Source organism: Aotus nancymaae, unplaced genomic scaffold (genome assembly GCF_030222135.1).
Source record: "Aotus nancymaae isolate 86718 unplaced genomic scaffold, 86718_ANA_hifiasm-v0.15.2.pri h1tg000019l, whole genome shotgun sequence".
NCBI lineage: Eukaryota > Metazoa > Chordata > Mammalia > Primates > Aotidae > Aotus > Aotus nancymaae.
The window spans coordinates 36,274,044-36,287,656 of record NW_026988431.1 but is presented as its reverse complement, the minus strand read 5'-3'; the positions used below and the strand labels follow the sequence as shown (position 1 = coordinate 36,287,656).

The following is a 13,613-nucleotide window of genomic DNA, read 5'->3' as shown; positions in this document are numbered from 1 at the left end:
AGTGCAGGGCCTGAGGAACAAGAGGCTCTGAAAGAATTCTTCTTTCTACTCTTCTTGAAAAAAGTCAAACATAGTCTGGAAAACTCAAAACTTTATGTAGACACAAGTGGAATATATTTCTCCACCACAGATATACATGGCTCTAGGGAATGACAGGGGCCTGCAAGGTGCTTTGAACACCGTGGGCCCTAAAAACAAGTCTGTTGAATGAATGTACATATAAGAACACAGCCCATTAAAAATCAGCCTAGTTTAAGTGCAAGAAAAGAATACTGAACGCTTTTCAGATTGCATCATTCTTACAGGAGTCTTCTCACTTCCACTGTTCCCCTACTCATAGGCAAGGTATAATAATTTTAAACAAGAAGAAAATACTAAATCAGTAAGAAAATACAGTCTCACAAAGAACAGACAGGCTTCCTGTAATTTATTTCAGTTATTTCCAAGCGACAGTTACAAAAGTTAATTTTTATAATACTCTTGATAAGAAAATAAAATTTAAATAAAAATACATTCTCAACAGTACAACATGGTTACACAAATTCACTACATTAAGTTTTGATAACTTACATTTTCAAACTGGACACTGTAAAAACTGATATTTACTAGCAACATATTAATTTCCAAATTAATAAAAATGGAAGCAGATAATATCAACCAAGATGGGTAATTAAACTCTAGAATGAGTCTTGTATTTTTCACATACTGTAAGGACACCTAAAAGGCTATGCAGAATTCTGTCTTTACAGGATGTACCGTTAGAGCAAATTAAAGGTGCTTTCACTAATAAAAAGATCTGTTTTTCAAAACCTGGCATGAATGAAATCAGGCTTCAGAAACAGAAATAAAAGCCATATCATTCGTCACCTTTTTTTGTTTAATAAAAAAAGTCTAGTTTTGACACTTAACCATTACCCGTGCTATTAAAAACAAGTTTCTTTGGCAAATAAAATAGTTCAGTTTGATAAATTATATTCCTGGGAGTAAAAACCTTTGCTATTGCCCATCATCTTATTAAATGAATATTAAAAAACAAAGCTAAACAAAAATAAAACAACAAAACAAGCAACAGATCACACCACAATTTCAACTGATGGAAATGGCTATACTAAGAACCAGAACCAGCATTTATGGCAAGTTTCCCCATATCATCCTTTTCTTTCCTTCCTGGAGTTTTTAGGTTTTTAGGATGAAGTGAGCTGCCTTGTAAGTTTTCAAATGTGGAAAAGGTAGAGAAAGCATATCAGGTAGTAAAAATTAAAAAAATTTCTAAGTAACGGCAGAGGAATAAGGGCTCCGGAAGCAAATTTCTTGGTTATCTTAGGGTCCTACTGACATGGCCTCTTATTTCAAAAGACTTTCAAAGAAAATTAATTTAATTTCACATTACTTCTTTTTAGGCTGTGCCAAGTTAATTCCAGTTAAACTGGCTGTTTAAAAATGTCATGTGAAGAAAAGAACTAGATGACTGAACTCTACCCCTTTCAAAGCCAGAGTTATGTATGCACACAGCCTTGGTCTCTCTGATCACGCCATGATCTTTAAAAACAATCACAATTGGGAATTTGATATTAGAAATGTTAGATGAATATTTCTTTTGCCTTAAAAAAAGTAGCAGAGGACTAAAAAGCCACTAAAGAATAATGATTGGTACCTGGCAATGTTTACATGTTCTTCACAGGTAGACATTTCAGAGACTCGTAAAAGGAATTTTAATCTAAATGTTATTTGAGAATGAGAAATTTATTAAATGGCTAAAATCTTTCACATTTATAAATCAGTATAGTTTATGGAATCTACAAGTTTATAAAATTTAAAGGACTCTTTCAAACTTGTCTTTAAAAGGAGCCAGGAGTAATAATCTACCATAATGCAGACTTAAACATAACTCATTGATTTTTACAAGTCATTTAGAGAAATACATTGCTCAGTTATATTATTTTATGGAACGACTTTGATTGTACTCCAGTAGTCTTTAAAAATAATTACCTAATAACAATATAATTTAAAAACGATTACCCACCAATAAGATAATTGGCAAAGTGTATTTTGAAATATAGCTTATGCTCAGGGAAACTAAAAAAAGCACTACTAGTAGACTTACAATAATAAGTCACAGTTTTGAACAGAAACATGTAAATACTCCAAGGTTCAAAGTACCACATTTAGAAAATATTTTGAATTAAAAAAGACAAAAATAAAGAGTACCATGGTTTTTAATACTGATGAAGCAAAGTGTATCCTTCAACTTCAAGGTGGAAACTTGCTTCGACTGTTTATTTACAGTTAGGGTTTTTAGGACAAAAGTACATTTCTAGGGGAAAAAAGTCTTCAAACAGTTGCATGGCCAAATTCCATTTGGCTAGCAGGCAATAAGGAAACAGCAATGAAATATAAACATTTTTCAGGAAAGCATTATTTCTAGACTTAAACACTGATCATTCAACTGATCATAAAGATTAGACACCATGGAGTATCTAAAGTATAATCTGGAGCAGTCCAGATTATTAAAGTGCGCTGAGTGACTGTTCTCGAGAAAGATCAGAACCTAACACTATGAGGAGGGCATCCTTATGGCGGCCCTTATTACAACATGAAATAGCAGGTGAAGTCAAGTGATTTTCCCACCACTTTCGTTCCCTGTTTACTTTCTTTTTCAGAAGAGATGTCCTTAGAAGTCAGGTTAAACTTTTAAATCAAGAAAATGAGTACCTGGTATTCAAAACAATAAAAACAATTTTAGTGGTCTCATTACTTCATTTGCCATCATTGATCCCAAATGTAAACAAGATGCACACAATAGCACATATTCCCTGATTCCTCCCATCTTGAGTTTTGTTTACATCTTTAAATAGGCAAAAGGATCTACCAGCTTTCAAGGATGCTCTGCCAGTTTTCTAAAGTTTCTATCACTGCCTTGATTGGAACCTGTAATGACTGATGGACCAAAGGAGAAACATTTCTTTTTTTTCTTTTTTAAAGAAAAAAAAAACATGAACTAAATGAAAAGCTCTGAACTGTCATGAATTGAAATCTTCTAGTAAAACACAATGTTGGCAGTATAGAGCAGGCACTGATGGTAGTGAAAACAAGTCCACAGAACAGAGTGTTACAAAAAGAGATGGTTTCTTGCTACGGAGGAGTTCTCCCTTTGTTAAAAAGCTTTTCTAGGAAGATTCTTTTGATTAAAAATAAGTTGCAGAAACATGGATTGGGTCACACAGGTATGAAGGGAATCTTGGGCTTTAAATTCTCTAGTTATACATCACTACCAGGATTCCCAAACAATTAATTTCAATTATTAAATATAAATACGATGTGGAGGCAGATGACATTGAAGTGAATTTTCATTCTTAAATACTATGAACGAAATATATGATGACTTGAAAAGCTCCAAGAAAAATAGTATTTTCCAGTTCTTCTGAACCAATCTGTTAAACTCTAAGATGCTTTCCCAACAATTGGATTTTCCCTAGAAAAGAAAAAAGTCGCTTTTCAAAATTTAAAAAATATAAAAATTTAAAGGGTGACAAATATATATTATATAAATACAAATCCATTAAGTATTTAGTATTTTCCCTTGATAATCTCTCATGCCAAATCTCGTTTCATTAATTCAATGAATACTTACTGACCATCTATTAAATCTTAGACACTAGTGTAGAAGTTAAGGATAAAGTAGTAAACAAAACAGATAAAGAAAATCCTTGCCATCATGGAACTTACACTCTGGTATAGGGTAAATAAAATCAATAAGATACTTAGTACAGTAGAGGTGGATATTTTTTAATAGAGAAAAATAAAGCGGGAAGTGGTATGGTGTGTATGGGTATTAGTGGAATGTGTTCTCTTTCCAGGTCCACAAGGGGATGTAGTTTTAAGGGCAAAAACTTCCCAGCGCCATGCCTTCCTCCCATGCCTCTACATCTGGGAGATTTGACGATTTCTGTTTTAATTTTGGCAGGCGCGGGAAAGGGTCAAAAGTCAATCACTCCAGTGGAAGTTTAAAGAAATTCTTTTCACTGGCCATGGGGCTTGGAGAAGGTGGGAATTTCTCCCAGGCTATAAGTCCCTTTCTTCCACACCCCTTTGGATTCCATACTTGGGTCCCCTTCCACACACTCTTGGTGAAAGCTTTCTCTCTTCTTCTCCTTTTTCTCTTTCTCTACCTAAATAAATCACTTTTCTACAAAAACTTTTTGGGTCTGGTATTTACTTTACGAGCACACCCGCCATGGTCCCCTCTCCCGTTCTTGAGAGAGTGAGAGACCCAGAGCCTGGAGCCTACCAGGAGGCAAACTGAGTGCTCTCCTACACCCCAAAACCCATCAGCAGTATTATTTAAGATTGTCTGGGATCTCATATGGAAACTTCCCAGGGCTCCAAGGAAACTAGATTATTACTGTTGGAAGAGAATCAATTACATTAATATAGAAAAGACAGGATTAGGATGCTTATAAAAACCTTTCCAATTGAGGCATCTATCTAGGAAGAACATAAATATTTATACCTGTCAAATTGACATCTATTATACATCAATAAAAAATATAATTATTAATACACACACTTTTCAAAGAATATTTAAGGTGGTGGGGCCAGGATTCAAAGCCCCATCACTAGGTCAGCTGTGTGACCTTGGGCAAGACATTTAACTTCACTAAGCCTCCATTTCTCTAGCTGTAAAATGAGGATAAAACCAAGTTGGGCTGATCTGAGGATCAATGAGTGTTTACTGTGGCAAACACTGTTATTTGCTGGCCTAAGAACCACCCCTTCCCTAGCCACTTCTTTGTAAACAGATCCTGATTCTGCTCTAACATTGGGCAGCCTTGTGTTTCAAAGTCTGGGGGTAACTCTAGAGAAGGTTCCTTTCTCCAAGTAGGGAAAAAACAGCCTTTTCTGCCTCAGGATACTATTATATAAAAATGTGGGGCTCTGAACTACTGCAGCTCATATGTGACCATGAGGGAACAAGCCTAAGGAAGATAGAAATCACCTTGTTGAGGTTGGCTGAGTGGCAGGTGTTTCTTGATGACAGTGCTGAGTTGCTGAATCAACCAACTGTAGAAGTTAACTACTTAATTTGCAAGAGTAAAATGTTTTATTCTTTAAGCCACTTCAATTGGGACTTTAAAACTTGCTGCCAAAAGCAATCTAAATAAACTGTAAAGTACTAAGCACAGTGCCCCTCGGTAGAGTAAGCGCCCAACAAATGGGAGTTGTTGCAGTTGTTATCCATTGTAGTATGCATCTACACCTGAGGTGGTCAGAAAAAGTCAACTATAAAATACTTCTAGCACTTTCATAGCTCATTATTTTTGAGGACTTATTATGTACTGTAGAAGGAGGATCAGTAAAAACAAAAACAAAACAAAGAGCTACTAAGTATTCAAGACATGAATTACAATTGCACCTAACAGTAAAAGTGGTGACAGGCTGAAAGTGGTGGCTCATGTCTGTAACCCCAGCGCTTTGGGAGGCTGAGGCAGGAGGATTGCTAGAGGTCAGGAATTTGAAACCAGCCTGGGCAACACAGCGAGACCCTGTCTCTACAAAATATAAAACAAATAGCTGGGCATGGTGGTGCATTCTTGTAGCCCTAGTTACTCCAGACACTGAGGTGGGAGGATCACCTGAGCCCAGGAGTTGGAGGTTACACTGAGTTATCATCACAGCACTGCACTCCAGCCTGTGCAACAGGATGAGACTCTGTCTCTACAAAAACTAACACACACACACACACACAATCACACACACACACACACACTTTGGCTCTTTCTCTCTTTCTCTCTCTCTCTATATATATATACACATGAGCCAAAATTAAGGCCAGACACAGTGGCTCACGTCTGTAATCCCAGCACTTTGCGAGGCAGAGGTAGGCAGACTGCCTGAGTTCAGGAGTTTGCGACCATCCTGGGCAACACAGTGAAACCCCATCTCTACTAAAATACAAAAAATTAGCTAGGCTTGGCAGCATGCATGCGCCTGTAGTCCCAGCTACTCGGGAGGCTGAGGCAGGAGAATTGCTTGAACCCGGGAGGTGGAGGTTGCAGTGAGCTGAGATCGTGACACTGCACTCCAGCCTGGGCGACAGAGTCAGACTCCGTCTCAAAGAAAAAAAAAAAAAAATTAAGTCAATAAAGTATAGCACCAACACAATGAAACAATGATAGCTAAACTGAACACAAAGTTGTTGAGTGGCCAGGGAAGCTTGCACCAGAGAAAGGCCCTGAGCTGGGTCTTGCAAGAGGTGTGAGGACAGGGCAGGAGAGGCAATCTCAAACTCTGCTTAAAAATATGTTTACAATAGCCTAAAAATTACTCACTTGCTCCCATATTTTGCACTACTGGATCTTTTCTTCCTATATTTTTCATGAGGTTCATCCAGCTTCTCAATTATGCTTTTTATTTGCTGAATTGTCTTAAAGGTTGTTACAGAATCCTCGATTACAAAGTTAGAATAATCATCCGGCTCCTTCTGTGGTCCTTGATAGACTGCTATAGTTCCACAAGCCTCTACAAGGAGCAGGAAAATAAATCTCTGATCAGACAACCATATTCTATAAATGCAATCTGTAGTACAAATAAGAATTTTTCAAATGTCTTATGCTGAGGGGATTTCCTTTGGTATAGCAGAGATAACTAAAATATATACATTTTGTTTAGTAGGATCATCATATTCATGCAAAAACAGTATTTTTACTTCATGAATGTCAATGAAAAATGCCCCTCTGTGGGTTTGTCAACATTCAAATAAATAATATTTTGGTAAATCTATGAGTATTTTCAACTTTTCTATAATGCTAAAAGCAATGTTTTAGGAATTGGTAAAGAAAGATTATAGTTATATAAAAATAGATTGTGTATTTACCTTCCATCTTCTGCAGCTTAAGTAAACTGAGGGTAAAAAGGGAATAAATTCTTTCTGTTTCTCTGTCTTCATCAATATCTATTTGGATGTCTGCAGGGACACCACTATGGTAAAAATAAAAAATAAAGATATTGGACAAATTTTACTTTAAGATGCCAAAGACTTCTGATGGTTTGAGACTAAAAACAGAAGCACAGACTTTTGCAGAAGGAAGTCTGGAAATTTAGTTTCATGACGGTTAAATAAAGTGGGGCCAAGGAGAGGTTTGGTAATTTTAGAGTAAAATCATTTCCACAACCTATGCTTCATCACAAAAGCAATACATTATTACTTAAGTCTATAGGACTACCGTGGTTGTTCCATAAATAAGAAAGAGAACGCTAAGGGCCCTTCTTCCTTGATATCTTGGTTCAAGCTCATGTTGTATTTAAACACTGCCTTAAAATTTTTTTTAACTTGTGCAACCACTATTAATTTTAGAACATCTTCTTCACTCCTAAAAGAATCTCTGCATCCATTAGCACTCCCCATTCCTCCTTCCCTCTTGTCCCTTGTAACCACTTGTAACCACTAATCTACTTTGTGTCTCTATGAATTTACCTATTCTGAACACTTTACATAAATGTTATCAGATAATATGTGGCCTTTATGTTTGACTTCTTTCACTTAGCATAATTTTTCAAGGTCCCATCCTTGTTTTGCATGGATCAATACCTCATTCCTTTTCATGGACAAATAATATTAACATTGTATGGAATATCAAATTTTGAAACATTGCTTTTATAATCAGAAAGAAACTTACGCAGTACATGGCTTGCAGCCGAGAGTGTTTTCACTGGTCTCCTGACAGCAGAGCCAGTTTCCGTTTATATATGCAGAGGGATGATAAAAACTGAGCCTGTTTTGATTGCATCGGCTCACCCTGCAGAGTACGTCTATCCATTCATTAGCTTCTACACAATTATTTGCCTGGACATAGAGTGGTTTCTCCGTATGTATTACTTGGAACATCTTCATAGGCAATTAAGATAAAAAGTTAGTGACAAGAATTCCAAAACCAACACACAGTACAAAACAGAAGAAAGTACCTAATAGCAATCTGGTTTGCTTGGCTAGATAACTGCTGCTAAGATGTCTTAGAAATTATTATGTTTCAAGCAAGTTAGTCCCAAGCATAATCTGAGTCACATGGTACTAAGCAGGACAAAAGAATTTAAGTTTTAGAAGCCACACATATCCAAAGGAATAGACTATCATATAGATATGAATAAAGGGAGGGGAACTGTCAGTAGAAGAAAAAGTATAAAGAAAAAGCAGTAGAAAAATATTTAGGAACAAAGAAATCAACCTGGTTAGCTTGAGTGTATGGTATGTACTGAGTGGGAACAGAAGACAAAGCTGTACAGATAGCTTGGGACTGTATTACTTAGACACTTCAATATCATGTAGAGCAGTATAACAGGGAAGTCTTGAGACAAGTAACTTAACAAACTAGGCAAGCTATATGAGGCATCAACAATAAAGGACAATTTTAAGACAGACTTTGAGCTAGCTATTTATGAACTATTAATCCAATAAACAACCTCTTGAAAATTTGAATACAAATACCTAAGTAATAGGTGACAGAATTACAAGGTATTACCAAATACCCTGAAATACAAATACTTAAGTAATATATGCAGTTCAGAAAGCTTTAAGTATTTATATAACTTACATTTTTCTTGTTGAAAGAGCTCTCTTCCAGTTTTTCCACAGCAAGAATGTTTTTTACTGGAATTGTATAGATTGCATCTTTGCCTAAATAATTAAAAAAGTAGAAAAAAATTAGAGTAATTTCCATCAGAATTATAAAGATGAGAGGTTAATTCTGTAGGGTTTAAGCTCATCTTTTTGATGGCAGGAGTATAAATAACCTACAGAAGACTTACAAATGGTATATAATATATTTGTTTCCTGGGACAGATGAATTTTGATTGTCTTCTATAAGGTGACTACTGCTTTACTTTGCCATATAATATTGAAACATTTTCAAGGAAAAATGTGGGACTAAATTTGATCTCTGTGTAGAAAGAATGTTACAAAATTTTGTAATATTAATTATATGGGGACTGAAAAAATAACAAACTCAGCAAAAGAAGCCTACTCAAAACTTGCCAAGACATGAACGTTTCTTTCATGGAGTTTCTATGCAAGCAGTAACTATGACCACCTATGTGAATTTTTATATTTTTCTGACCTATATTTAGTTAAGGGATTAACCCTCTAAACTGAAAAACTGTTCATTATTATCCCATATCAGTTGATCAGCCACCTGAAGCTACACAACTTAAGAGATGCAGAGAACAAAAGTAAAAATCTTATCTGGCAGAGTGAATCCTTAACCTAAGACTTTGGAAATTTCACATTAAGGAAATTTGAGTTTGCTAAAGGAGCTCCATAATAATATGGCATAAGAATATGATGCATTTCAACTTACGATTTACCTGAGAATAAATTATATCTCATATAGTCATAGAAACTATAAGCAAACGTACTTCTGATTTCTCGTCATTTTTTAATGTTGTTCTTAGAAAAATCAAAGCTTTGCTTTTATTTTACCCCCAAGCTTTGCTTAAATGACATATAGATTGAAGTGCTGGAGCTTAAGAAACTTTGCATTTTGTATTATTTAACCAATTAATTGTACAGCTTTTTTTTTTTAAAAGAAAACTATTTGGTTAATAAAGGTGTTTTTTTTTTTTTTTGTCTTGAACAGAGATGTTAAGATAGAATATTTGAAAAGCCTGGTTTCTGGTATAAAATCTAAAATTCAGTAATTCAAGCAAATGTGATACATAATTTTTTTTAAAGATAAAGTCACTTAATTCAACTATCATATACTGAATATCAACTATATACCAGGCACTGTTCTAACCACTTATGATATAGCTGTAAATAGACCATATAAGGCTCCTAAAGGAGCATGCATTTAGGTCTGGAAAGACAAAAGACCATAAATATTAAATGGAGATGAATGTTACAATGAAAATAAACTGGGGTGATGTGATAGAAAGTGAGAAGTTACTTTAAACTGGATGGTTAGAAAAAAACTTTCTGAGGAAATGACATTTACAGTTAACAAATATAAATCATGAATGCATGAGATAATAAGGAAAGTATCAGTAATCTCCTACAGTCAGATGAGATTATATTTATGAGGGTGGAAGGTTGAATGGTAGGGCAGGGAGGCATAACTGAAGGAAGTCTAAGCCAGATGTATGATAAGACATCTGCAAAAACAGGAGTGGTTAAGGAAGACTTTCAAGCCAGAGCCAGTGAACATAGACAGCTGAAGGCTGGGGGGACATACATCAGGATGATTAATCAGTGAGTTGCATCTGGAACAGCTGGGTCCATCAGGCCTTTCCCATTCCCTGGTTTGTGCTAAGCAGCAGTCAACATAGGCATATATTCACAGGCTAAAGCAGCAAGGATGCATAATGGGCTGCCGAGCAGTGCAAAGTCACAGGTAGCTGCTGACTCTCAGAAGGGGAGAGTACCCACACCAGAAGACAAGCAACAGCAGTCCTGCCCCTCAGCAGCTTGTCCTGTCTCTCCCTCATAATCATCGGCAGTAAGCTACTCAACACTCAAGTAGGTAAATGGATTGCAAAACACACAGATGAGTAAAACATCAAAAAAAAAAAAAATCACCAAACAGTTAAGGAAAACCAGCACTCTGAAGGCGAGACATACATGCAGCAAAGTAGGATAACATCTGAGGAAATCAGGAGTTTAAGAAATTGGGGACAGAGACCTATGTCTTTGGGTACTAATCTACAGGGAGCATGACAGTCAGAGAATTTTTAAATTTTGCAAGGAGTTTCTAGCTTTAGATTTGTTGAATACACAAAGAATGCACATACCCTAAAATTGCTATATTTATTTATTTATGGGCAAATTATAACACAGCATATGTAGAGAAATGGCATTGCTCCAAGGCACATATACTGTCATGATATCATTAGGGTTAATTTCACAGTTAACAGCGTTGAATAAACTGCAATGTGACTTAGTAAAAATGGAAGATTTTACTGAGGACTCTCCAAAAATACAGTAAAAAGAAACAAAAATAGAAGAGTTAAGTACCATGGTGGATGGATTTAGAAGTTTCAACATCTGATAAATAAAAGTATTCAGGAGAAAATTACAGATAAAAACGTCCCGGAGATAAAGTCAGAAATCTTCAAAAATGCAAAGTTATTCACCAAGTACTAAGCAGGATAGAAGAAAAAAGACAACTACCTAAATACTAAGCAGAAAAACATTAGAACTTGAAGGCTACAGAGTCCTAGGAGTTTCTAGATAGAAGAATCAGAAGAAGATTGAGAATCAGAGTGATATCAAAATTCTCATCAGTGCAATGGAAGCTAGTAAACAATGGAGTATTCTAACAGATGTGTTATATAAAAGATAGTGCTGAGCCAAAGAAATCAAGAAAATTGATAGGCAAGGATGTAAAATCAATAAAGCATAATGTAAAAAGGTAAAAGAAACAAGATAAACAAGTATTAAAATTCCAGATGACTTCTTTAGGGAGATGCTAGGAAAAGAATGATTGAAAGTGTGATAATGTTCTTTCCCAGCTTGAATGGAGACTTGGATCAACTGTAGACATTAATATAAACATTTAAGTTTAAATTTGTTAAGGATTTAAAAAGTGAAAATAGGATAGTCAAGTTTCCTCACTAAATAGAGACAGACAGAAAGACAGAGTGCAGGCACATACAGATACTCAACTACTCCAATAAAAAGGAAGGGAGAAATAAACCCAAGAAAAAGAAAAGCCTAGTAAACAGAAAACACAAAACAAAGTAGTAATCATAATCACAATAAATGTGAGTACATTAAATTTCCTATTAAATGGCTGCAATCAGGTTTTAAAGTTGTCATTACCTCCTAATTAAACAGAAATATCCTATTAACTCCTATGTACTGATTCCACTCCTATGTATATACCCATGAGATAGACAGAAAACAGAAATATCCTATTAACTCCTATTAACTGATTCCACTCCTATGTATATACCCATGAGAACTGTTGACATACATCTACACAAAAACATACATTGTAAATGAATGTTCACAACTGCGTTGTTCATAACAGTCAAAAACCAAAAGAAACCTAAATGTCCATCAACTGATGAATGAATAAACAAAATGTGGTATTATCTGTAAAACACAGTATGATTCAGTACGAAAAGAATAAAGTACTGATTCATGCTACAACATGAATGAACCTCCAAAACATTATGCTGAGTGAAAGATGTTAGTCACAAAAGGCTACATACTGTATGATTCCATGTATATGAAATGTCTAGAATAGGCAAATCTGTACAGACAGAAAGTATATTAGTGGTTTTCAGAGGCTGGGAGAAGGAAGGAATGGGGAATGACTGTTAATGGGCCTAGGGTTTCTTTTTTTTTTTTTTGAGACGGAGTTTCGCTCTTTGTTACTCAGGCTGGAGTGCAATGGCGCGATCTCGGCTCACCGCAACCTCCGCCTCCTGGGTTCAGGCAATTCTCCTGCCTCAGCCTCCTGAGTAGCTGGGATTACAGGCACACGCCACCATGCCCAGATAATTATTTGGGTGGTGAAAATGCTTTGGAATTAGTGGTGATTGCGCAACACTATGAATATCCTGAAAACCAGTAATTGTATACCTTAAAAGGGTGAATTTTATGGTATGTGAATTATACCTAAATTTTATTGTTTTATTTCATTTTTATTTTTTGAGAAGGAGTTTAGCTTTTGTCACCCAAGCTGGAGTGCTCACTGCAACCTCTGCCTCCCGGGTTCAAGCAATTCTCCTGCCTCAGCCTCCTGAGTAGCAGGGATTACAGGCATCCATACCATGCCTAGATAATTTTTGTATTTTTAGTAGAGACTGGGTTTCATCATGTTGGCCAGGCTGGTCTCGAACTCTTGACCTCAGGTGATCTGCCTGCCTCAGCCTCTCAAAGTGCTGGGATTACAGGCCTGAGCCACTGCACCCATTCTAAATTTAAAAAAAACACCACTACCACCACAATAAAAATGAATGTCCAGCTACATACTGGCTCCAAGGGACACAGCTAAAATAATGTATCATGACTGTATTTTTGATAATAGTGTTAAGAAAGATGGGTGTATAAAACTTGGCAAATTATTAAAAACAACCACTTCACGGCACTGGAAAACAACGGTGGTGATAAGTTCACTCATAAAAAACTGCGTAGGATAAGAATTGTGGGTTTATGGTCTTCCTACTTGGGGGGTTTCCATTATCCCCAACTTAGGCAGTAAAAATGCAAGAGTTTACTGGCTGGAGGTTACAGATTCTGGTTAAGGATGAAATCTGGAAGAAAGAGGGCTATGAAAGCCTGGTAATAAACTTGCCAGATCCCTGCCTGACTGCTAAAGTAGGCATGTATGTGGAATATCCCAGAGTCTGACAAAAACTGAAAGCCTGGGGAGACATCAATTGGCTAGGTAGGGTTAGAGGGAAACATCTGAACAGAGAGAACAGTAGTTACACACTGTAACTGAGAGAGAGAGAGACTGAAGTTTTAGACTAGGCAAGCACTCAGAACAAACCAAAGCAGACACACTACAATGTATAATCTACAACAGGGATCCTCAAATCCTGGACCACAGACTGGTACTGGTCAGTGGCCTGTTATGAACTGGGCCACCCAGCAGGAGGAGCAGTGGGTGAGC

At 36.2% G+C, this 13,613-nt stretch overlaps 1 protein-coding gene across 2 annotated transcripts in view; it reads right to left on the bottom strand.

Annotated features, from left to right (window-relative positions):
• Nucleotides 1–410: 410 nt before the first annotated feature.
• RASA2 (RAS p21 protein activator 2) overlaps nucleotides 411–13,613 on the bottom strand; it is a 121,667-nt gene continuing 108,464 nt past the window's right edge. For both annotated transcript variants that reach the window (XM_064378751.1, XM_064378752.1), the window contains exons 20-24: nucleotides 8,589–8,671; nucleotides 7,677–7,885; nucleotides 6,875–6,978; nucleotides 6,330–6,519; nucleotides 411–3,472 (exon numbers count right to left, since the gene is read on the bottom strand). In XM_064378751.1, coding sequence (XP_064234821.1) covers nucleotides 3,442–3,472; nucleotides 6,330–6,519; nucleotides 6,875–6,978; nucleotides 7,677–7,885; nucleotides 8,589–8,671 — 617 coding nt within the window. In that variant the 3' untranslated portion in view covers nucleotides 411–3,441. The remainder of the gene's footprint in view (nucleotides 3,473–6,329; nucleotides 6,520–6,874; nucleotides 6,979–7,676; nucleotides 7,886–8,588; nucleotides 8,672–13,613) is intronic.